The sequence below is a fragment of the Dendropsophus ebraccatus genome, chromosome 3 (genome assembly GCF_027789765.1).
Source record: "Dendropsophus ebraccatus isolate aDenEbr1 chromosome 3, aDenEbr1.pat, whole genome shotgun sequence".
Lineage (NCBI taxonomy): Eukaryota > Metazoa > Chordata > Amphibia > Anura > Hylidae > Dendropsophus > Dendropsophus ebraccatus.
Window position 1 is genome coordinate 141,742,627 of NC_091456.1, and position 22,474 is coordinate 141,765,100.

The following is a 22,474-nucleotide window of genomic DNA, read 5'->3' on the forward strand; positions in this document are numbered from 1 at the left end:
TGACAGCGGCAACTAACGTGTCCCGGTGGATCCCGGACGGCGCCGTGGGTCACTTACGTGATCGCGATGTCCCGCGGCGCCGTCCAGTTCTCCGATGTCTCCATGGTGATCCCGGGGTCCTAATGAAGGTCCCCGGGGTCACCATGGAGATGCCTGATGCTGACAGGGGTGGCTGTGGCTATTGCCTGTCAGCATGAGGCATGATACAATACATTGCAGTACATCAGGTACTGCAATGTATTGCATCAGTGATCTAAGTATTTTACACTAGTATACAGTAATGTACACTAGTGTAAAAGTAAAAAGTGAAAAAAAAGTGTGCACCAAACACAACACAGCCCCCTCCAGCCCCCCCCTCAATAATAAAGATGCATTACATTCCCCATACACAAAATGTGACAAAAGTGATCAAAAACACAAATCCTATACATATTTGGTATCATTATGTCCGTAACGACCCAATCTATAAAACTATATCAATTACACCGCACGACACACGCTGTAAAATAAATAAATAAAAAAAAAAACAACACTGTACCAGAATAGCTGTATTTTATCAATCCACTTTAGAAAATACGTCATAAAAGAGATCAAAAAGTCATATACATATAAAACTTGGTATCAATAGAAACTAAAGATCTTCCCCCCAAAAAATAAGCCCAAAACCAGCTTTGTCGCGCAAAAGATAAGAGCGCTATGGATCTTGCAATGCGGCGACAGTTTTTGTGGGTTTTTGCTAGGAAGATAGTTTCTATTGCGCCAAAGTGATAATAGTTAAAAAAACCTACACAAATGTGGTATCGCCATAACCGTAGCGACCCAGAGAATACATGTATTATGTTATTAGTGACCGCCGATGCGGATTTTTACGGCGATCACTAATAGGCTCTATTCTGCTGCCATCAGCTCTTTATGGCGATGGTGCAGAATAGTGCAGCGGCGCCGGTAATGCCCGCAGCCCCCTCCTCTCAGCTACCGGAGGTCGCTATGGGGTTGGGGCAGAGTGTGGGGTCAGTCCCCTCACCGGCGATCGCCGTTATTACCAGTATAACGGCGGCCACTGGTAACAGACATTGCCAGCGCAGCTGAACGCTTTCATCTCTTCTCACCGTGAATCCACAGTGAGCGGAGATGAGAACATGTCCCCCCCTGTCCCCACAATTAACCCTAGTGACCTGGTCACTGACCCTCCCCTCTCAGGGCGGCCATCTGATCCAAGATGGCCGCCGTCATCTCTGTGAACAGACTCTGTTCACAGTGATGGATTCCTAAAAATGATCAAAGTTTCATTCTCTCCATCACCGGAGGTGGCGGAGAGCATGGGGCAATGATCGGTGACCACCCGGTGTGGTCCCAGTACAAGTGATCAGCGGTATATACTATATACCACTGATCGCTTGTTCCAAATGGTGCCGGCACTTTTACGCCTGTCACCAAAATCCAGTGCCCTGGATTACCCGTAACCACCCCGGATTACTTGTAACCACCCCAGATTGCCCGTCACCACCCCAGATTGCCACAGACTGCCTGTAACTACCCCAGATTGCCCGTCACCACCCCAGATTGCCACAGACTGCCTGTAACTACCCCAAATTGCCCGTCACCACCCTAGATAGTCAGTGAACACCACCCCAGATTGCCCGTGAACCCCCCCCCCCCAGATTGACCGTTAACCCCCCCCCCCCAGATTGACCGTAACCCCCCCCCCCCAGATTGACCGTAACACCCCCCCCCAGATTGACCGTAACACCCCCCCCCAGATTGGCACAGACTGCTCGTAACCACCCCAGATTGCCCATAACCCCACCAGATTGCCTGTTGCCACCTCAGATAGCCAGTAAACACCCCGAGATTGTCCATTACCACACCAGATAACCAGTAAACACCCACATATTGCCTGTAACTAAAATGACACTCCTCTTCTGAGCCCTGCTGTGTGCCCATACAGTGGTTTATGTCCACATATGGGGTACCGTTCTACTCAGGAGTACCTGCGTTACATATATTGGGGTGAGTTTTCTCCCCTGTTCCTCGTGAAATTGAGAAATTTCAAACTAAACAAACATGTTATTGGAAAAATTCTATTTTTTCATTTTTACTGTCTTCTTTTGAATACTTTACTCTAATACCTGTGGGGTCAAAATGGTCACCAAACCCCAAGATGAATTCTTTGAGGGGTGCACTTTCCAAAATGGGGTGACTTTTGGGGGGGTTCTATTCTGCTGACACTACAGGGGCTCTGCAAACGCACCTGGCGCTCAGAAACTTGTTCAGAAAAATCATGCACTGAAAATGCCAATTGACGCTCCCTTCCTTCCGAGGCCCGTTGTGTGCCCACACAGTGGTTTATACCCATGTATGGGGTACCGTTCTACTCAGGAGAACCTGCGTTACATACATTCGGGTGAGTTTTCTCCCCTGTTCCTCGTGAAATTGAGAAAAATTTCAAACTACCTGTGGGGTCAAAATTGTCACCACACCCTAAGATGTATTCTTTGAGGGGTGCATTTTCCAAAATGGGGTGACTTTTGGGGGGGTTCTATTCTGCTGACATTACAGGGGCTCTGCAAACGCACCTGGCGCTCAAACTTCTTCAGCAAAATCTGAACTGGAAATGCTAATTGTCGCTCCTTCCCTTCTGAGCCCGGCTTTGTGCCCATACAGTGGTTTACGCCCACATTTGGGGTACCATTGTACTCAGGAGAACCTGCGTTACAAAATTTGGGGTGCATTTTCTCATGTTTATTATGAAAATGAGATACTTTAATCTTAACAAATATATTATTGGAAAATTTCTATTTTCAATTTTTTTCCGGCCTAATTGTGAATACTTTCCTCCAGCCCCTGTAGGGTTAAAATGCTCATTATACCCCTAGATTAATTCTTTAAGGTGTCTAGTTTCCAAAATGGGGTCACTTATGGGGGTTTCCAGTATACAAGCCTCCTAAATCAACTTAAAAAAAGAACTGGTCCCTAAAAAAAACAGTTTTGGAAATTTCATGAAAATTGATAATTTGCTGATACATTTCTAAGCCCCATAACACCCTAAAAAAGTGAAATATGTTTACGAAATGAAGCCAGAATAAAGAGGACATATTGATAATGTGACTTAACTAATTTTTGTCATCTGCTTTTTTTTTTTTTTTTTTTTAGAAGCAAAGAATTTCAAAGTTCGTAAAGTGCAAAATTTTCAAATTTTTCATTATATTTTGATGTTTTTCCCAAAAAACACACAAGACAGTGACCAAATTTTGCCACTAACAAAGTACCATATGTTACAAAAAAACAATCTCAGAATCGCTAGCATACGTTAAAGCATCACTGAGATAAGCGCATAAAGTGAGACAGGTCAGATTTTGAAAAATGAGCCTGGTCATTAAGGCCCAAACAGGCTTGGTCCCTAAGGGGTTAATGATAGAGATTTTACTTACATTGTTTTGGCAGGGCCTCAGCAAGTCTCCGCAGGCTGGTAAGGCTGTCTGCTCCGAGCTGGTTCAGGATGCTAGGTAACATCTCTGTAAGCTGCTTGGTCTCAGCATGGCCTGTAATGGTGAAGGTGTTGGCAGCCAAGGAAGCCTGAACTTTAGGATTATTGAAGTGAATGACTGTTCCTTGGTTTGTAAACATGTTTACCTAGAAAGATAAACACACAGAGTTTGTGTATATGCAGAGACCTGGGAGAAGAATTCTGGAAGGGGCTGCCCCATAAGACTTCGCCCTGTTTCCGATTAGCTTTTAAAGGTTCTTATTCCTTAACATGTGGCAGAATTTCCCAGTACATTATAGCTGGTTATAATCAAGAAGCTTGTTCCCATTTCTTGCTGGCCAGCAGAACTGGGTAGTGTAAAACTCACAACGGGCTGCTTTTAAAGCTAATTTTTATTTAGATACAATGGTCTGTCCATATCAGCAAGAACTTAAAGGGAACCTGTCACCCCCCGTGCCGGGGTGACAGGCTCCCGACCCCCCGTTAGAGACCCCTATACTTACCTCATCCCGCCGGGTCCCGCTTCTGGATTCGGTCGGGTCCCGGAGATCTCAGCCGCTGCAGCCCGGCGCGCTGAGTCCAACGCTCATAGAGAATGACGGAGCGCTGGACTCTCCTGTCATTCTCTATGGGTGTTGGACTCATCTCTCAGCGCGCGCGCCAGGCTGCAGCGGCTGAGATCTCCGGGACCCGACCGAATCCAGAAGCGGGACCCGGCGGGATGAGGTAAGTATAGGGGTCTCTAACGGGGGGTCGGGAACCTGTCACCCCGGTACGGGGGGTGACAGGTTCCCTTTAACAGCTTTACAGGCAGAGGGATGACAGTAACAGACTGGTCTTCATGCAGCACCCTCCTTTACACAAAAACCCAAGCTAAAACTTGGTACCACTTGAACCAGAAGTGTCTGGGCTTTAATTTGCAATACTAATAATGACATACTCCTGAGAGAAGCTGGGCTGTAATTGGTTGCTATCTTAGATAAAAATGTCAGATGTCCATGATGTTTAACACCTTAGTGACCGCCCATACAGCATGGTTTTTTTTTCTCAATTCTTTTAGTTTTGTAAATTATATGAACACATAACTGACATAATACAGTAAAGTATGTGAACAGAAATTACAGCCTAATTGAAGCAACATGACATTACAATCAGAGCTGATATGTAACAAATCCTGACAACATTTATGCGGGGAAGTGAGGTAGTGTGCCACGTGAGTCCTTGCATTGGTGAATTTTAGCATAATAGTCCCATTCGAGACAGTCCCATTCGAGACGTTTCCAGTACAGTAAGGACACAGTTGCAGTCCTTTGTATCCTCGGTCACTTCAAGAGTTATAATAACCCACAAGTAGGAGACAGGGGGTGACAAACCTATTAAGACAAGCTTCGGGGGGGGGGGGGGGTTAGGGGGTTCTCTCACGTCCCATTTGAATGCTGCCTGTGATCTGCTTTCCTGTGTCGCATCAGCTGGACCCGATATGGAGTCTCTATATTTCAGCCAGGGAGACCAGGTTTTCAAGTACTTGTCCCTTGAGTTTGAAACAATACTAGTTAACTCCTCAATCTGAATCTGATTACCATATCTATCCGCGACTCAGGGCCAATGCAGGGGTACCAGCGGTTTTGCAGCTGCAATTAGATGTGCAGCGAGTGACTGTCTGTAAAGGGCAATGCCTTTAGTAGGCAAGCCCACCATGACCAATTCAGGGGTGAGTAACTGTGGTGGCACTATCCTCCGTCATGGTGCGCTCTGCACATGTTTCCAAAAATCTGCAATAAGCGGGCATGTCCACCATACATGGAACAACGTTCCCTTTTAAGCTTGGCACCGCCAGCATGTGGCCAAGTCAGATAAGCCCATGGTTGAAAGGAGTTAATGCTGCGCTTCTGTGGCAGCATCTCCAGTATGACAGACTGGCTCCAAATCTGGCACCAAATCATGACAGCGGCATGTAATAGATGCCAATGGACTGATACATACCGAATCAGAAGTCCAGTGATGAGGTTTGGTTTCTGATCCGTCTCCATGGCAGTCCCAGGGGCCTTCTGAAGGCCCCTGCCATGGATATGCCTCTACCCAGCCAAGCTGGCCGTAGCGGTCAGCAAAATCACCGATCCATTGTGCATGGCCACAATCATGAACCACTCAAATTGCAGGAGGCCATAGAAGAAAATATGAGCCCGGGCCACAAATCTGGACCTCATGTGGACTATTTGCAGTTTGGGCTCTGGGAAAAATGCATGGTCAAGTGCAATGGCCCATAGTATACCATGGGTCATATACTATGCTCAATTGTAGCATTATATGTAGCAGTATATTATATTAAATGTAGCAGTATATTATAGTCATATGCAAAGGGCCTTACTTCTTCAATGCCAGAGATGTTATTCACACCCAGCTTCTTCAGAGAGAACTGTAGTTTCTTGTCATCAGCAGTGGCTGTTCTGTGGACGACCTTCTTCTTTCTGCGGGCTGTTCCCTTTAAAATGAAAAAAAACAAAGTTAGGTTTACATGTTTAAACTATAGTACGTACCATTGCAGAGACAGGGATCAACCTTATAACTACAGAGTTAACACCTCCACAAACAGCTGCCGTCACAGTAGGTCATGCTTTCATTAGGGATGTAAAAAGTAACGCACCATTCAGCGTTATTGTGTCACAGCAACCAACACCTTAGTGGAATCTGACAGATCCTATTACAAGTCAATTGGTGTAGGTCATGTCAGATCAGTCAAAGCACTAAACCTTTTTGTAACTTAAGACAATATTTCTGAACAGAGCCAAAGTATTTCAAAATTAATATTCATTTTTAATTAATTCATATTAAAAGGATGCAGATTAGGGAGTGGGGGGGGGGGGGGGGGGGGGGGGGGGGGGGGGGGAGAGCGCAGAAAAATATGAAGTACAGTTACATTAGTACATGCAGTAGTTCAGACAGAACAGACTTGAAAAGAAAGCACTGCTATGGTAAGCCAACCTAAGAACCTAAATGGCTGCAGGGAAAGGGGAAATTGTTAAAGGGTATATGTTAGTACGTCTCATTAAAAAGTAAAAATAAGTGCAGACACCCGTTAGAATAAGGCTTGTGCACAGAACTTCCTGGATGTGGGACATTTAAACGATAGTGCGTAGAACTCTGAAATGAGCCATTGTGACAGTATCCTTTCACATGTGTATAGTTCCACAGATTGAGGGGAAAAAAAAATGAGAAAACCCCTTGCAAGGTAAATGTTGCGGTGTTCTTTTTTTTTTTTTTTTTATATTTAATGGAATCTGCCACTAAGGCTGCATTCTCCCATCCATAGATTTTGCAGACCTACAGACAGTGAATGCGTGAAATGGACTGTTTCCCTGCCTGGCACGATGTATCAATATCATGCCAGTTGTGGGGGAACTCTCTTAATCGCTGCGGCTCTGTCACTACAGTGCAACGGCAATTCAACAAGTTTCCCCGCTGCAGACATGATATGTAGGTCTGCAAAATCTAGACGTGTGAATACAGCCTAGGACTTTAACAGCCTCTGACACATGCGCTTAGCTTTGGTCACAATGTATTATAGAGTAAAAAAGTACAGTTAAATGTGCAACTAAAAATTCCAGCTGGGTAGCATCGCAGGAAAGACAGCGGGAGCTTAGGGAGTTAAATGCATGGCTCAAGTCGTGGTGTAGAGAAGAAGGGTTTGGGTTTTTAGAGCACTGGGCTGACTTTTCATTGGGGTACAAACTGTTTTCCGCAGATAATTTGCACCTTAATGGAAGGGGGTCCGCTGTGCTGGGGGAGAGAATCCTAGAAGGGGTGGAGGGGTTTTTAAACTAGGCATGTGGAGGGAGGACAATGTAGTGTGTAATATAGTGGTGGATAGGTTAGAGAGGGGACAGAACAATGAGGAGGGAGGAGAAGGGTCCTGTGGGGGGAGGATAAAAACAGTGCATAGGGAGATCCATATGTTGCGGATGAACAGTGAGGATGATTGTGGCCACAGCACAGTAATAATTCCCATTTCTTATAATGAAGCGGTTAAACTCAATGGTAATATAAAGTGTATGGTAACTAATGCCAGAAGTCTAGCCAGCAAGATGGGGGAGCTGGAGGCCTTGGTTCTGGAGGAGTCCATTGATGTGGTTGGTGTGACTGAGACATGGCTGGACTCCTCACATGACTGGGCTGTCAATATTCAGGGATTTACGTTGTTCAGAAGGGACCGGGTGGGCAGAAGGGGAGGAGGAGTATGTCTGTATGTCAGAAATGATATTAAAGTGAGTGTAAAAGATGCAATAGTGGGCGATGACTGTGATGATGTGGAAGCATTATGGGTAGAACTACAGAAGGAGGTAAAGAGTGAAAAAATTATTCTTGGTGTAATCTATAGACCCCCCAACATTACTGAGGAGGTAGATGGCCAGTTGAATAGACAAATAGAGCGGGCTGCCCGGGAGGGAACAGTAGTGATAATGGGGGACCTCAACTACCCAGATATAGATTGGGGTCACGGTTCAGCTAAAACCACAAAGGGGAGGGAATTTCTTAACCTCCTGCAGGATAATTTTCTGGGCCAGTTTGTGGAGGAGCCAACTAGAAGTGATGCCTTGTTGGATCTGGTTATTTCTAACAACGCTGAGCTGGTTGGGGATGTCACTGTCCATGAACACCTGGGTAATAGTGACCACAATATAGTGACTTTTAGCTTAAAGTGTAGAAAAGAAAAACATGTTGGGAGGGCAAAAACTCTTAATTTTAAAAGGGCCAATTTTCCTGGGTTAAGGGCAGAACTTCAGGGCATAGACTGGGAGCGGCTGCTGTCACATACGGATACAGCTAATAAATGGGAAATCTTCAAATCCACATTAAATAACTGTACTGCCAAATATATTCCTATGGGTAACAAATATAAACGGTTAAAATCCAATCCCACATGGCTTACAACCGAGGTTAGAAGGGCTATAAATGAGAAAAAAGGGGCATTCAAAAAATATAAATCAGAGGGGTCAGCTGTAGCATTTAAACATTACAAAGAAGTCAACAAAACCTGTAAAAATGTAATAAAAGCAGCAAAAATTCACAATGAAAGGCAGGTAGCTATAGAAAGCAAAAGAAACCCCAAAAAATTCTTCAAATATATTAATGCAAAAAAACCAAGGTCAGAGCATGTAGGACCCCTAAATAATTGCGACGGGGAATTAATAACTGGGGATCAGGAGAAAGCTGAGTTACTTAATGGGTTCTTCAGTTCTGTATATACAAAAGAGGATGGAGCTGTGGTGGGTGGGGCCAGTACTGAGGTGGGTGGGGCCAGTGCTGCTAACACATGTAATGTACTGAACTGGTTTACTATAGATATGGTCCAAGATAAATTAAACAAACTCAATGTAACCAAAGCTCCAGGGCCTGATGGATTGCACCCCAGAGTTCTTAGGGAACTCAGTTCTGTAATTTCACTACCCTTGTATGAAATATTCCGTGATTCTTTGCTTACTGGTATTGTGCCGAGGGACTGGCGTAAGGCAAATGTAATGCCGATCTTCAAAAAGGGCTCTCGAACTTCCCCAGGTAACTATAGACCCGTAAGCTTAACGTCCATTGTGGGGAAACTATTTGAGGGGCTTATAAGGGACTACATCCAGGAGTATGTAGTGGCTAATAGTATTATAAGTGATAACCAGCATGGTTTTACTAAGGACAGAAGCTGTCAAACCAACCTAATATGTTTCTATGAAGAGGTAAGTAGAAGCCTGGATGGCGGCGCGGCTGTGGATATAGTGTACCTGGATTTTGCAAAAGCGTTTGACACAGTTCCTCATGGACGTCTGATGGGTAAGTTAAAGTCTATTGGTTTGGAAAATTTAATGTGTAACTGGATTGAAAACTGGCTTAATAATCGTACCCAGAGAGTGGTGGTCAATGATTCCTACTCCGAATGGTCCCCGGTAATAAGTGGTGTACCCCAAGGGTCAGTACTGGGCCCTCTTCTGTTTAACTTGTTTATTAATGATATTGAGAATGGAATTAACAGCAATGTTTCTATCTTTGCAGATGACACCAAGCTTTGTAGTACAGTACAGTCTATGGAGGATGTGCAGATGTTACAGGATGACTTAGACACTCTTGAGTGTTTGGGCGTCCACTTGGCAAATGAGGTTCAATGTGGATAAATGTAAAGTTATGCACCTGGGTACTAATAACCCGCATGCATCATATGTCCTGGGGGGAGTTACTCTGGGAGAGTCACTGATAGAGAAGGATCTGGGTGTACTTGTAGATAACAGACTACAGAACAGCACACAATGTCAGGCAGCTGCTTCTAAGGCCAGCAGGATATTGTCATGCATTAAAACAGGCATGGACTCTCGGGACAGGGATATAATATTACCGCTTTATAAAGCTTTGGTGCGGCCCCATCTGGAGTATGCCATCCAGTTTTGGAACCCGATTCATAAAAAGGATGTTCTAGAGCTGGAGAGGGTACAAAGACGGGCAACTAAACTAATAAGGGGAATGGAGCATCTTAGTTATGAGGAGAGATTAAAAGAATTACATTTGTTTAGTCTGGAGAAGAGACGTTTAAGGGGAGATATGATTAACTTATTTAAATATATAAATGGCCCCTACAAGAGATATGGGGAAAAGATGTTCCAGGTAAAACCCCCTCAAAGGACAAGAGGGCACTGCCTCCGCCTGGAGAAAAAAAGGTTCAATCTCCGGAGGCGACAAGCCTTCTTTACCATGAGAACTGTGAATCTGTGGAACAGTCTACCACAGGATCTGGTCACAGCAAAAACAGTAGAGGGCTTCAAAACAGGGCTAGACAAGTTCTTAGACCAAAATAATATAGATGCATATGTATAGAACATATCACCCCTCCCCCTTCCCTGTATCCATCCCCTCCTTGGTTGAACTTGATGGACATGTGTCTTTTTTCAACCGTATTAACTATGTAACTATGTAACTATGTAAGTACCCGTTTTGGCCAAATTATGTTAGATAAACCTGAACATAAGAGGAGACTAGACGGCGAGTCTCCACCCACATGTTCATATCTCTCCAGGCCAGTCACTACTTTATACATGGGAAACACCCTTTAATAACTAGAATTATAAATTTTGCGTCCAGTTCCTCGTAAAGAGCCATATATTCTACTGCACCAATGAGTGACCAAAAAAAAAATATCCATCCTGTTGCTGTAAGCACCCTGGTCTTGTATGTAGCTGAATAGCTCTGAATAAACACTACTGCCCCTTGTTTCTGATGTGTAGAGGGGGTCCTAGAGGTCAAACTAAAAAAAAAGTGATTGGTTATGCTGGCAACACGTGACACCTTATTGAAAGGTTTTATTTTATAAGTAACTTTAGCGAGTGAGCTCCCTGGTCCAATAAATTCAGTTTCAACATTTAAACACCTGGAATATGCACTGTTCACACTTAAGAAATGTAGCCAAGGTGCTGGAAATTACTAGGATTATTTGTTTTCTGCAAGTCTTCCAGAAGTGACAGCAAGAGATGTAAGGCTGGGCTCACATCACAATTGTGCTGTATGGGGTCAAAGGCCATCTTTAACAGTTTACATTACTGATTCCTGTTATCAGCATTGTCAATGTTAAAATAACAAACAAAAAAACAAAAACACCATTTACCTTTCCACCAATGCGGACTTGGGCTTGAAGTTTGGCTAACTTTTCTTGATTCATGATACTTTCTTTCATCTGAAAGAGGAAACAAGACAATATATTTAAAAAGTAAAATAGGGCTCACATGCTGGTGAAGTGACCTACATACAAGAGCAGTACAAAGTAACCAGAAGGAGCATGATGTAGTCTTCCTAGCGATATACTGTAACACTATTAATCTGCATCACTACAGTCTTCTTTGTCTGACCAAAAGTCACTTGTAACCAAGAACAATTCATAGAATCATCACTGGGACCCTGCCAGCAGCTTTACACTATTCCGAGAACAGTATGAAGCAGAGACGGAGGATGACTTCAGCAATCAGCATCATATCTGAATAGCTGCAGTTTTGGGAAACCCAATGTATTCATCAGGTGAGGACATCCTTGCCCTTCTGCCGATGATCACTTTCCTACTATTAGGATATGCTTACATTTAACAAATACGCTGCAGATTCTCTATCCAGGGTTTCTGATGGAAGTCTGCAGCCTATTACAAAGAGGATAAAATACAAAAGCTCATCTAGTCACCTCAGTAAGCAATCCAAGGAGAAATAGACCTGCGGTACTCTGCAGTATGCTTAGGGTGAAACCTGTGGCAGAATCTGGACAACATGAACATACTGTGCACAGGCAGAAAGCTGCCAAACACTGATGGAAAGAGCCTGCGTCTCAGGATTACAATGGATACAATGTGCTACGATTAGTGTAGACTACTGTATGAGATAAACTACTGACATTGTATCAGTAACACTTCATGCTGCCCTCCTATACAGCAGCATACATGGGCAGAGAGGTCCCCTTAAAGGAGAGATTGCCACCCTGGACTAGAACGGCTATCTCCACTGTCTGAGTATATGGTAGGTTTGACCAACCACTCTCTGTTTACAGTCAGCTTTAGGTAAAGTCAATGATATAATGGACACCAACAGATTCCAAGAGACCTTATTGATTTTATTAGGACTTATTCTGTGACAGAGACCTCAAGCAAACCCTCCAACACAGATGTAACCTAGCCTTGATGGACCCTCCAACACAGATGTAACCTAGCCTTGATGGACCCTCCAACACAGATGTAACCTAGCCTTGATGGACCCTTTAACACAGATGTAACCTAGCCTTGACGGACCCTCCAACACAGATGTAACCTAGCCTTGACGGACCCTCCAACACAGATGTAACCTAGCCTTGACGGACCCTCCAACACAGATGTAACCTAGCCTTGATGAACCCTCCAACACAGATGTAACCTAGCCTTGATGAACCCTCCAACACAGATGTAACCTAGCCTTGATGGACCCTCCAACACAGATGTAACCTAGCCTTCGATGAACCCTCCAACACAGATGTAACCTAGCCTTCGATGAACCCTCCAACACAGACGTAACCTAGCCTTCAATGAACCCTCCAACACAGATGTAACCTAGCCTTGATGGACCCTCCAACACAGATGTAACCTAGCCTTCGATGAACCCTCCAACACAGATGTAACCTAGCCTTGATGGACCCTCCAACACAGATGTAACCTAGCCTTCGATGAACCCTCCAACACAGATGTAACCTAGCCTTCGATGAAGATCACAGCTGAGGAACTCTAAGGATGAAGACATGCAACTAGTGGCTGGGGCTGCAGCCCTGTGGTTATCTCACAGAACACATGGCAGGGAGCAGACAAGTATCAGCATGGCTCATACACAGATTATATACAACCCCCTCCTTCAGCCAGCAGGGGTCATTGTTTTAATTCCCACAGCTACTACTATGATCAGTTCTATAAAGCAGAGCACAGACAAGACATCTGCCGGCAGAAGCGCTTTACCCGCAAGCTATGCTATTAGTATGCACGAATCAATACAACTAAGAAGGCATGTTATTTCTGAGGGTATGGGGGAGCTGCCTAAAATATAGGCTATGGGTATGTTCACATGCTGTGGATTTTGAAGATAATTGTAGAAATCCGCAACAAGTCTGGTGCATGTGAACAGCCTCACTCAGTGACTTATGCAGGAAACTACTGCGGCCACTGGTCAGATGAGCATTAGGAGCCCAACAGGTTACATGACACAGAGGAACATGTGCATGCTCACAATTAGTGTGGGTCTGAACACTGAGACCCAAACCGGTCAAAACATGTCTCCATGATGTCTAAAGTTTTTTTTGTGATGACAAGTGCACTTTAACTTTGATCTGTCAGCTGCATTCAGGTGTTTTTTGAGGAACAGAACTATTGTTTTCTAATACTTAACACAGAGATAAGGTTATAGTAAAGAATCCACACAGACACAAGTGTGGCAGACAGGGACCTATGGCTGCAGTGTATACAAGTGAACTCGCACCACCAGTCTCATAACAGACACCATGGCAGGTTCCTTCCATTCAGACTCAGAGCACGGCCATTGCCTCACAGAGCACGGCCATTGCCATGTGGTTGGTGACCAGTGTCTATACACAGCATGGACTACAGGGTTTGCCATAGAAGACAATGTGACTGCTTACAGTAGTACTGAGGCTGCTGGTGCATGATGGGAGCTGTAGTTATGCACCATGTGGATAGCTCAGGGTACAGACACTGATGAGTCCAATATCACTGATGTTATGTCCCCTCACATGGTGCTGCCCCTGTATATGTGAGAATACAAGGCTGCGCATACACTATACAGGTATTACAGGGGTATATAGGTCCGGGCCTGACACCGTCTGCCCCTCACAGGAGGCCACCATAGAGTCCTTTCACTGGTGCCTGGAGCCCCGGACAGTGATACCACAAGTCCCAGCAGCAACAGCGCAGTGCAGAGCCCATCACTACCGCAGTAGCACACCGGCGCCCTCCACCCCAGGCCCGGCCTAAAACCCAACCCCGACCGAGGCCCAGCACGGCCCGAGCACCGTGTCCTCACCTTCTGCAGCCGGCAGGCGGGTGTGTGTGAGGAGCACGGCGGGTTTAAAGGCCTCCAGAGAGCGGCGGCACCGGGCGCGCACACACGCGGGGAGCAAGATGGAAGCCAAGAGGAAGGGCCGGAAGTGAGGCGCCACCACGTGACCTGCGGCCGCGCCGCCCAGCCGCCTGCTGCAGCTGTGTGAGGGAGGGGAGGGTGACGGCTGGGGGACCACAGAGTGCTGCCATAACCGTATATTGTACTGTAGTATTACAAGGGAGGCTTATTATAAGGTAAAATATATTAACCAATCAGCTTCCAGCTCTTATATCTCAGAGGCCCCCCGAATAATGAAGCAGTGATCTGATTGGGCGGTTGCCATATCATGCTAGTGCACTGTTTATAGGGTTATACCACTGTGGAGAGGGGGTACAAGAGGAGAGCTTTAGTGGCCAACAGGAAAATGTGGAGGAGAAGAGCTGTGGGAAAGTGGATGACTCTTTAACCCCTTAAGGACCGGGCCAATTTGCATTTTTGCGTTTTAGTTTTTCCCTCCTTGTGTTTAAAAGGCCATAGCGTTTGCATTGTTCCACCTAGAAACCCACATGAGCCCTTATTTTTTGCGTCACTAATTGTACTTTGCAATGACAGGCTGAATTTTTTCATAAAGTACACTGCAAAACCAGAAAAAAATTAAATTTGTGGTGGAACTAAAAAAACACATTTTGTTTATTTGGGGGGTATTTGTTTTTACGCCGTTTGCCCTGGGGTAAAACTGACTTGTTATATATGTTCCTCAAGTCGTTACAATAAAAACGATATATAACATGTATAACTTATATTGTATCTGATTGCCTGTAAAAAATTCAAACCATTGTGAACAAATAAATGTTCCTTAAAGGGAACCAATCAGCCCGTTTGGGCTGATATGGTCCCCTTGAGCATTGTATAAAGCACCTGGAGCGGCCCCGGCACGTACCGCCCGCGGCCGCAGCAGGTGCTTTATAACGGAGAAAATAACTTTTATTGCCCGGCTCGTAACTAGATACGAGCAGGGAAATAGTCATGGTGGGCGGCTCCCCGCTCGTATCTAGTCACTGCGCTCTGCCTGTCAGCGCGCTTGGCGGGATGATTGACAGGCAGAGAGGCCAGTAACAGACCTCTCTGCCTGTCAATCATCCCCTCTGAGCGCGCTGACAGGCAGAGCGCAGTGACTAGATACGAGCGGGGAGCCGCCCACCATGACTACTTCCCCGCTCGTATCTAGTCACGAGCCGGGGAATAAAAGTCATTTTCTCCGTTATAAAGCACCTGCTGCGGCCGCGGACGGTACATGCCGGGGCCGCTCCAGGTGCTTTATACAATGCTTAAGGGGGCTGATTGGTTCCCTTTGAAATCGCTCCATTCCCATACTTATAGCGCTTTTATCCTTTGGTCTATGGGGCTGTGTCAGGTGTCATTTTTTGCACCATGATGTGATCCTTCTATCGGTACCTTGATTGCGCATATGCGACTTTTTGATCGCTTTTTATTAAAATTTTTCTGGATTTGATGCGACCAAAAATGCGCAATTTTGCACTTTGTTTTTTTTTCGCTCTTACGCCATTTACCGTGCGAGATCAGAAATGTGATTAATGATTTGGGCGATTACACACGCGGAGATACCAAACATGTTTATTTATAACATGGGAAAAGAGGGGTGATTCAAACTTTTATTAGGGGAGGGGGGGTTTTACTAATTATAACACTTTTTTTTTCTTTTACACTTATACTAGAAGCCCCCCTGGGGGACATGTAGTATATCGACCAACAAAACACAGTTATCACTGAACTCAAGAAGAACAGTGAAAAAAATTCCAATGAAGTACTCAATCAAGAGTCTCCACTGATGCCCCCAAAAATGTAAATATGCAAAACAAGAGTCCGTGGATCCTTGGGGCCACCCTGGTGTTTCCCTATTTATGTTCCAATACTCGCAACCGAGTGGGACTTAAGGGGCTATTTATCAGGGTGGTGTGGTGCTCCCCCTATTATGGAGGCACCCCGTGGCAACAGGCTAGAGATATCTGGCTATCCCGTGTTTTGAGACTCGCAACTGAGGCTCCACGGACTCCTGTTGGACACGTAGTATAAGCACACTGATCTCTCATTGAGATCTATGCTGTATATAGTAATACAACTATATCAAAGAAACAGCTATGCCAAATACAAAAACCATAGCACACCAAAAAATATAATAAATGAGAGTACTTTATTATGACAGGTACAATATAATATATTAATGATCCCACAAACTAAAAACAATTAAAATATCAATCCCACAGGGGGGTACCCGGTATAGTACCACCCACAATGACACCCCAGTTTAAGTATATCACACACCCTGTATGGATAAAGTGCACGTGCAATACGTTGGTGTTCTATAACATGGTGTCAATAATCCACAATAAAAATATATAAATACACTGGAAAAAGGTGTAACCTAATAAATAAGAGAGGCCAAGAGCAATATCACCTATTCTATAAGAAGTCATGTGCCAAGACAGTGAAATCAAAATCAGACCAAAATAATAGGGTACCACCATAAGTAACAAACAACAGGGTGGTGATAGGGTGTCAACAAAGAGAGCCCCACGCGTTCCGTCCGCCCAAACCGGACTTCCTCAGGATCTCTGTGTGATCTCTGTTCTTATCATCAGATCAATGCAGTAATATTACCATTATTATTTTTATTATTATTATTAATATACTCTTAATAGGGGGAAAAGTCCTTCTTCACCCAAGGATAAGGCAATCGTTCCTAGAACCCTGGATCAAAGTGGGGAAGGGCTGCAAAGTGGTAAAGGGCTGCATTAGATGGCCCAACCCCGCACTGTAAACGAGTGTCAATCTGCTACATTGGCTCTCGCATACAGAGCTTATACACTTCTCGATAATCGTGCATGAGGGCTGCACAGACATCATTAGTGATGTCTGTGTGGCCCTTGTCCTTCTGCTTTTTTTTCCACTGACAGCAGCCGCCGCAGACACTTCTGAACCCATCTCTGCACAATGACTGCCCACCCAGCCAATTACTGCGGTCTGTAGGGGAAAAAGTAGGAGGACACTGGGGGAGCGTGAAGAGGTAACTACAACTACTTCTTCATTATATTCTATATCCTTTCATGAGCTGTACATTAGCTATCACACAGAACAAGACGTGGTCAGGGGCCAATGATTTTCAAACTTGTTAAAAGAGGATCACGAGCAAATGATTAGTAGCTTCTCAGCTGATTGTTGTCTTTACTAAATGGAGCGATATCTGCCCGATTCAACAGATAAGCGCTCTGTGTGATAGGGCCCTAGTTGCAGTCATTTCATCTTTCAGTCATGAAAAGTAAAGCAAGCCAAAGCACAGCCTGGTGACACTGAGGGACAAGAGCTAAATCCAGCCCTGTATGTAGGACGTCCTAACCAAGGAAACATTACATACATAAAAGCAGGTGATGACTGTGCGGCTTCATTTACTGTTGTAACATATCATTTGCACCACTCCCATCCCTACACGCTCATCTCACAGGGAGCTACCAGATTTGTAACTCTGTATTCATATTTTGCTTTTAACAATATCATTATTATACAGTTTTATTGTAAGTAAAAATACTATACATGTAACATCCGGTATGTGTAGATTTTATATAGTATTTTTTTGGCATGAGCTTCTGTAATTATTATGCTATGGTTAGAACATAGTAAATAGAATTTTTTTTTAACAATGCATTTTTTTTTTACAAAGACCCCACTACTATATTGGACTACTAAGTCAAACTTCCAGCAATCAGCAGAGTAAGGGTATGTTCACACTGTCAATTCTTTGGACAGATGGCAAATCGCTCTTGAGAAATCCCATTGAATCAATGGGACAGGCAGAGTTTGAAATTCCTTCCTCATTCCGTAGTGTGACCATACCCTAACTTGGAGTGTATTGATTTGCCCTGTAGCACTCCCACAGATAAAATCAGGCATTACACAGTTCCCATTTAAGTTACCCCACCCTACCAGACTGCTAGTACCATCCGTTAGATGAGAATAAATCCTTACCAGTCGTGTCTTTTAAAATGCGACTGGTGCCTTGGTTAGAACAAAAAATGATCTTTTAATCTGCAGCGCTGTGTCATACTGGCGTGGCCTAGAGTGTCCCCCAGGTCTGAAACGCCTCTCCTTCCTTTCCTCCTTCCCATCCTCCTCCTCATTAGGAACACCCCCTGGCAGGATTTTTCCTATTCGCTGTAGCAACACATGTGCAGCATTCACTGTAGCATGTGCTTTATCCATGTTTTTCAGTACTTCCAAGGGCTGCATCCAACTTCTTCAGCCACCGATAATCATATGCCACATGCTTGGGTTTAGCCAGACCTGAGCATGCTTGAGTTGTGCTCATCTCTACTCTTAAAGGGGAACTCCAGGTAGAGGTAAAAAAAAATGAACCTTCCGCAGAAGCAAATAACATTACTTACCTATCTATTCCAACTACAAAAACTACAAAAAAATCCATTTGTTTTGGGGGTTTTTTTCTGTATCGTGTGATTGTACTTCCTGGTTGAGCAGTTGTACACAGTACTGCAAGTTCCAGAATGCAATGCTTTCCCTCAGCTGTTCATCACAGTCCCCCACCCTGCCCATTCCCCGTCCAAATCTGTTGCAGAACATCTAGGCTGTGTTCACACATTGCAGTTTTATTGTGTTACTGAATTATTTACAGTACTTTATCATTTCATTGTGCTCCCACCCACACAGCACACTGTATTATGTACCTGTAAAACCGCTATTGGAATAAAGTAAAGAACTTTTTTGATTTAATTTTTTTTCTTCTTTTCATCTCCTCGCACATATTATGATCAAGCATCTTTTATTTTTGAAGTTGAGCCCCACAATAAGGAGTTTATGCGATACTATCTTACATGGGATATACTGTTTATGCCTCGTTTTTTGTCCAGGTGGCATTGGCAGTGCCTGCTCTGATCCTCTCTGCTGTTTAGCATCATTTAATTGTGTTACTACATACTTTTTGTGAATACCCTGCAGTACTGCAATGAAACTCCAACATGTGTGAACACAGCCCTAATCTCACTGCAGACTTCTGCAGAATCAGCGAAGTTGCAGCAGCTGCTTCTGGCTGGTCAGAGATGGTGAATCACTCAGGGGGTTGGGAAATCCAGCCAAGCCTTCTGTGACATCCCTCCCTGCCCCACGTCTTCTCATCAACAGCAAACACAAACAATGTGAGACAGAAGCATGGAATATTTGTCTCCTAAGGGGGGAGAGCAGAAGACAATGTGGACTGGCACAGAGGCCATTTTTCTTCACTTCCTGGAATCATACAGATATGGTAATACATTATATAGACACATCTATATAACTTTTAATAGGAAACAAGTTTTTCTTATGTTGCGTTCCCCTTTAAGCAATAAACTGAAATACGGCAATACCCAGATATCCTCAGTTGTCTTACATCTTCACGTCCCAGATTTGTAAGGCTCATAGCTACCTTATATAAACTTTGGTAACTTAAGCTAAGATATGTGAATGTATTAGTCAGATGAACTGAACTCGAATCACTGGGACAAAATTCACAATGTTAATAAGAGGAAGCAATAGAGGGAATGAATAGAGGCGTAAAATGAGTTGTCCATGAAATGTCAGCTATTAGCACTTGTTAGCCTGGGGAAGCAAGGGACCTTTATGTTGTTTATATTTGTTACGTAACCCTTCTGAGAGAAATTCCATATACAGAGTGCAGAATGGTATTATACCCTTATACTTAGAGATTACTGTGCAAAAAGAATATTGTTTAACCACTTTTACTATTTCGGGGCCATGATGGTCAAACGTTTCAACATTGGTTTATGACCATAAGGAACAGGGAAATTGTACATTTTTGTTTTGCAAAAGGATATTTTTTAAATAGTTTTTTTTTCCCTTATGGAGTTAAAATGCGCTGTCAGACTAAAATGACAACTTGACTATGTCCCTATGTGAACTTGAAGCAGCGTCTGCTAGATGGAATGATGTAAGAGGTACATAGCCCTGAGCAACACATGTGATCCCATCTACACTTCCCTCCTTTCTGGCCTGGGCACAAGCTAATTTTGAAGTTTTGCCCCCAAGAATTTTGTACTCAAGACAACTGCCCCTGTGGCCCCACAGTACACCTCTGCCATCCATTGATGGTCATTCACCTGAACTCTTTGGCTTCTTTAGAAGAAAGATATCTTTTATTTTTGGGACAAAACAAGGTACTTTGCATCAGCCATATTAGTTTCCAGCTCTGTTTTTGTACTCTGGTGCATAGTGTCAAAGAGTTGTTCCCAAGACCCTGAAATACTGCAGACTGTAACACCTCTTCATCCCCCTCTCATCCCTGTTCCAGTTAGATTGACAGCAGGAAACTGATACCTGCTTCCACATTTGGCATCTTTGTAGGCACAGCACAGGTGAGAAATTTGGAAGCGGGGCTGAAAGTGCAGTGTCAATCAATCAGGTAAAGGGAAGAGAAGGGGAGCGAGGAGACATTACAGCTCTCAGCAATATAGGAGCTTAGGAACACATCTTTGATACTTTGCACTGGATAATAGCAGTGTCAGCATGTTCAAACCTGAATTGCAGGTGACAGATTCACTTTAATTTTGTGAGGACAAACATCAAATGTAGAACTGTGAATATCACACAATTTCCAATTACCTGCTGTGATTGCAAGGTTATATGGTACTTTTATACCCATGACAAAAAGTGAAGCATTACAAAACTGCTTGCAGTTTGTATATTCTTCCCATGTTTGTGTGTATTTCTTCCCTTATTTCAAAAATATACCAAAAGGAATTAGCCCCAATGAGGCCTAACAATGTGAGTGTTGACAATCTTTGTATTTTGACTCCAAACCCCCACTACCATTTAGTGGTTTTTCTCAATCCATGCCTGCACCCTAGCTTCCCCTCCCCCCTGGTGCTCGTATTTGGGTAAAAAACTTTTTATTCCAGTGATGCGGTGTTAAAGGGGCAGGCACTAACTGGAGTACAAGATGGCAGGACGTTCAATGAGCTCCTTTGCTGCCTTAAAAGTCTCAGGACCCATGAATCACTTTCAGTAAACAGGGCAATGTGGCAGAATCTTGCACTGGTGGAGCTAATAGTATGGTGAACTAAAGACCAAAGACAAGTAACGCTACATACTATACTATATTATATACTGACATGCTAAGTTCTTTTTTTTATGCCAGAGCTAAAGATATGTTAATTTTACTTTTTTTTTTTTTTTTTTCCGGGGGGGGGGGGGGACAGAAGCTCCTGAACAAGAGAGCCCCCTCTAGCAATAGAGGAGATTAGAGATGAGCAAACCTCATCCATGCTCAGGTTCGTCCAAACCCAGCGTGCGGCATTTGATTTCTGGTGGCTGCAGAAGTTGGATGTAGCCCTAGAGAGTCCTGGCAGCCTTAGGGTCCATTTACACATCAACAAGATACTGTCCGGGCATAGACATATTCTGCGGATAGGTTCTCAGAGCTGGAATCATTCTGAAAGCAGCTGTGTCAGTACAGTAGCATGAAGATTTTAAACGATTTGGAGCTCCCGACATAATGAATTCTGCTGCCGGGAGCGCCAAGGTCCAGTCTACAGAATACTGTCCGTGCACGATCAGTTATTTGCAGGTGTGTGAATGGCCCCTTAGGGCTACATCCAGCTTCTTCAGCCACAGCACACTCGAGATTCACTCAGGACAGTCAGAAACCGTAGTCTACAATGTCCTCAGTGTTTGTTGATGCTTACCATACCTGATATTGGCTTTGTCTCCAGAAGCTGACATAATGATAATTAAAGGTGTTGCTGATTCCATTATTTAAGTAGTAACTTATATACCTGAATATGTGTTTAAAGAAAAATGATACTCAGCAGGAGGTGATGAGCGTCGATATGCCACTTACCTTGTGACAGGTGAAAGATTACATGACAGAAATAATAACTGTAGAATATTTATACTGTGCCAACAAATACCGCAGAGCTGCACATGGAGTGTTCAGAACAATCACTATATCAGTAAAGACCGTGTAATATTAAATGACAGAACAAATACAGAAAGGAATCAGTACAGATATTAAATACTGATAGGTGTCAGAATGGGACACCACCGCTATGGGCACAATACTGAACAACACAAATGCCTCCTGGTCAGACATGACATGGCGCCACTGGTTTACACTGTGGGGTGAAGCACTGAGCTCTGCAGGTACTAGAGTTGATCCTGAGGTTACTTGAAATGGGGTTGCTGAAAATCAACACATTTAACTCATGCCTGACACCCGTGTTCACTGACATCATCTGCTGTTGGACAGTTGGGAGAGCCTCATAACCCTAATTTAAGGGCTGAACAGCGAGCATCGCAAGCAGCGGGTAAAATTATGGGGACCTTTAGG

The 22,474-nt window shown here is 44.1% G+C and overlaps 1 protein-coding gene across 1 annotated transcript in view; it reads right to left on the reverse strand.

Annotated features, from left to right (window-relative positions):
- The window catches only part of BTF3 (basic transcription factor 3), a 16,819-nt gene extending 2,684 nt beyond the window's left edge, over positions 1 to 14,135 (reverse strand). The window contains exons 1-4 of the mRNA XM_069962815.1: positions 14,050 to 14,135; positions 11,121 to 11,189; positions 5,856 to 5,969; positions 3,432 to 3,633 (exon numbers count right to left, since the gene is read on the reverse strand). Coding sequence (XP_069818916.1) covers positions 3,432 to 3,633; positions 5,856 to 5,969; positions 11,121 to 11,189 — 385 coding nt within the window. The 5' untranslated portion in view covers positions 14,050 to 14,135. The remainder of the gene's footprint in view (positions 1 to 3,431; positions 3,634 to 5,855; positions 5,970 to 11,120; positions 11,190 to 14,049) is intronic.
- Between the last annotated feature and the right edge of the window lie 8,339 nt (positions 14,136 to 22,474).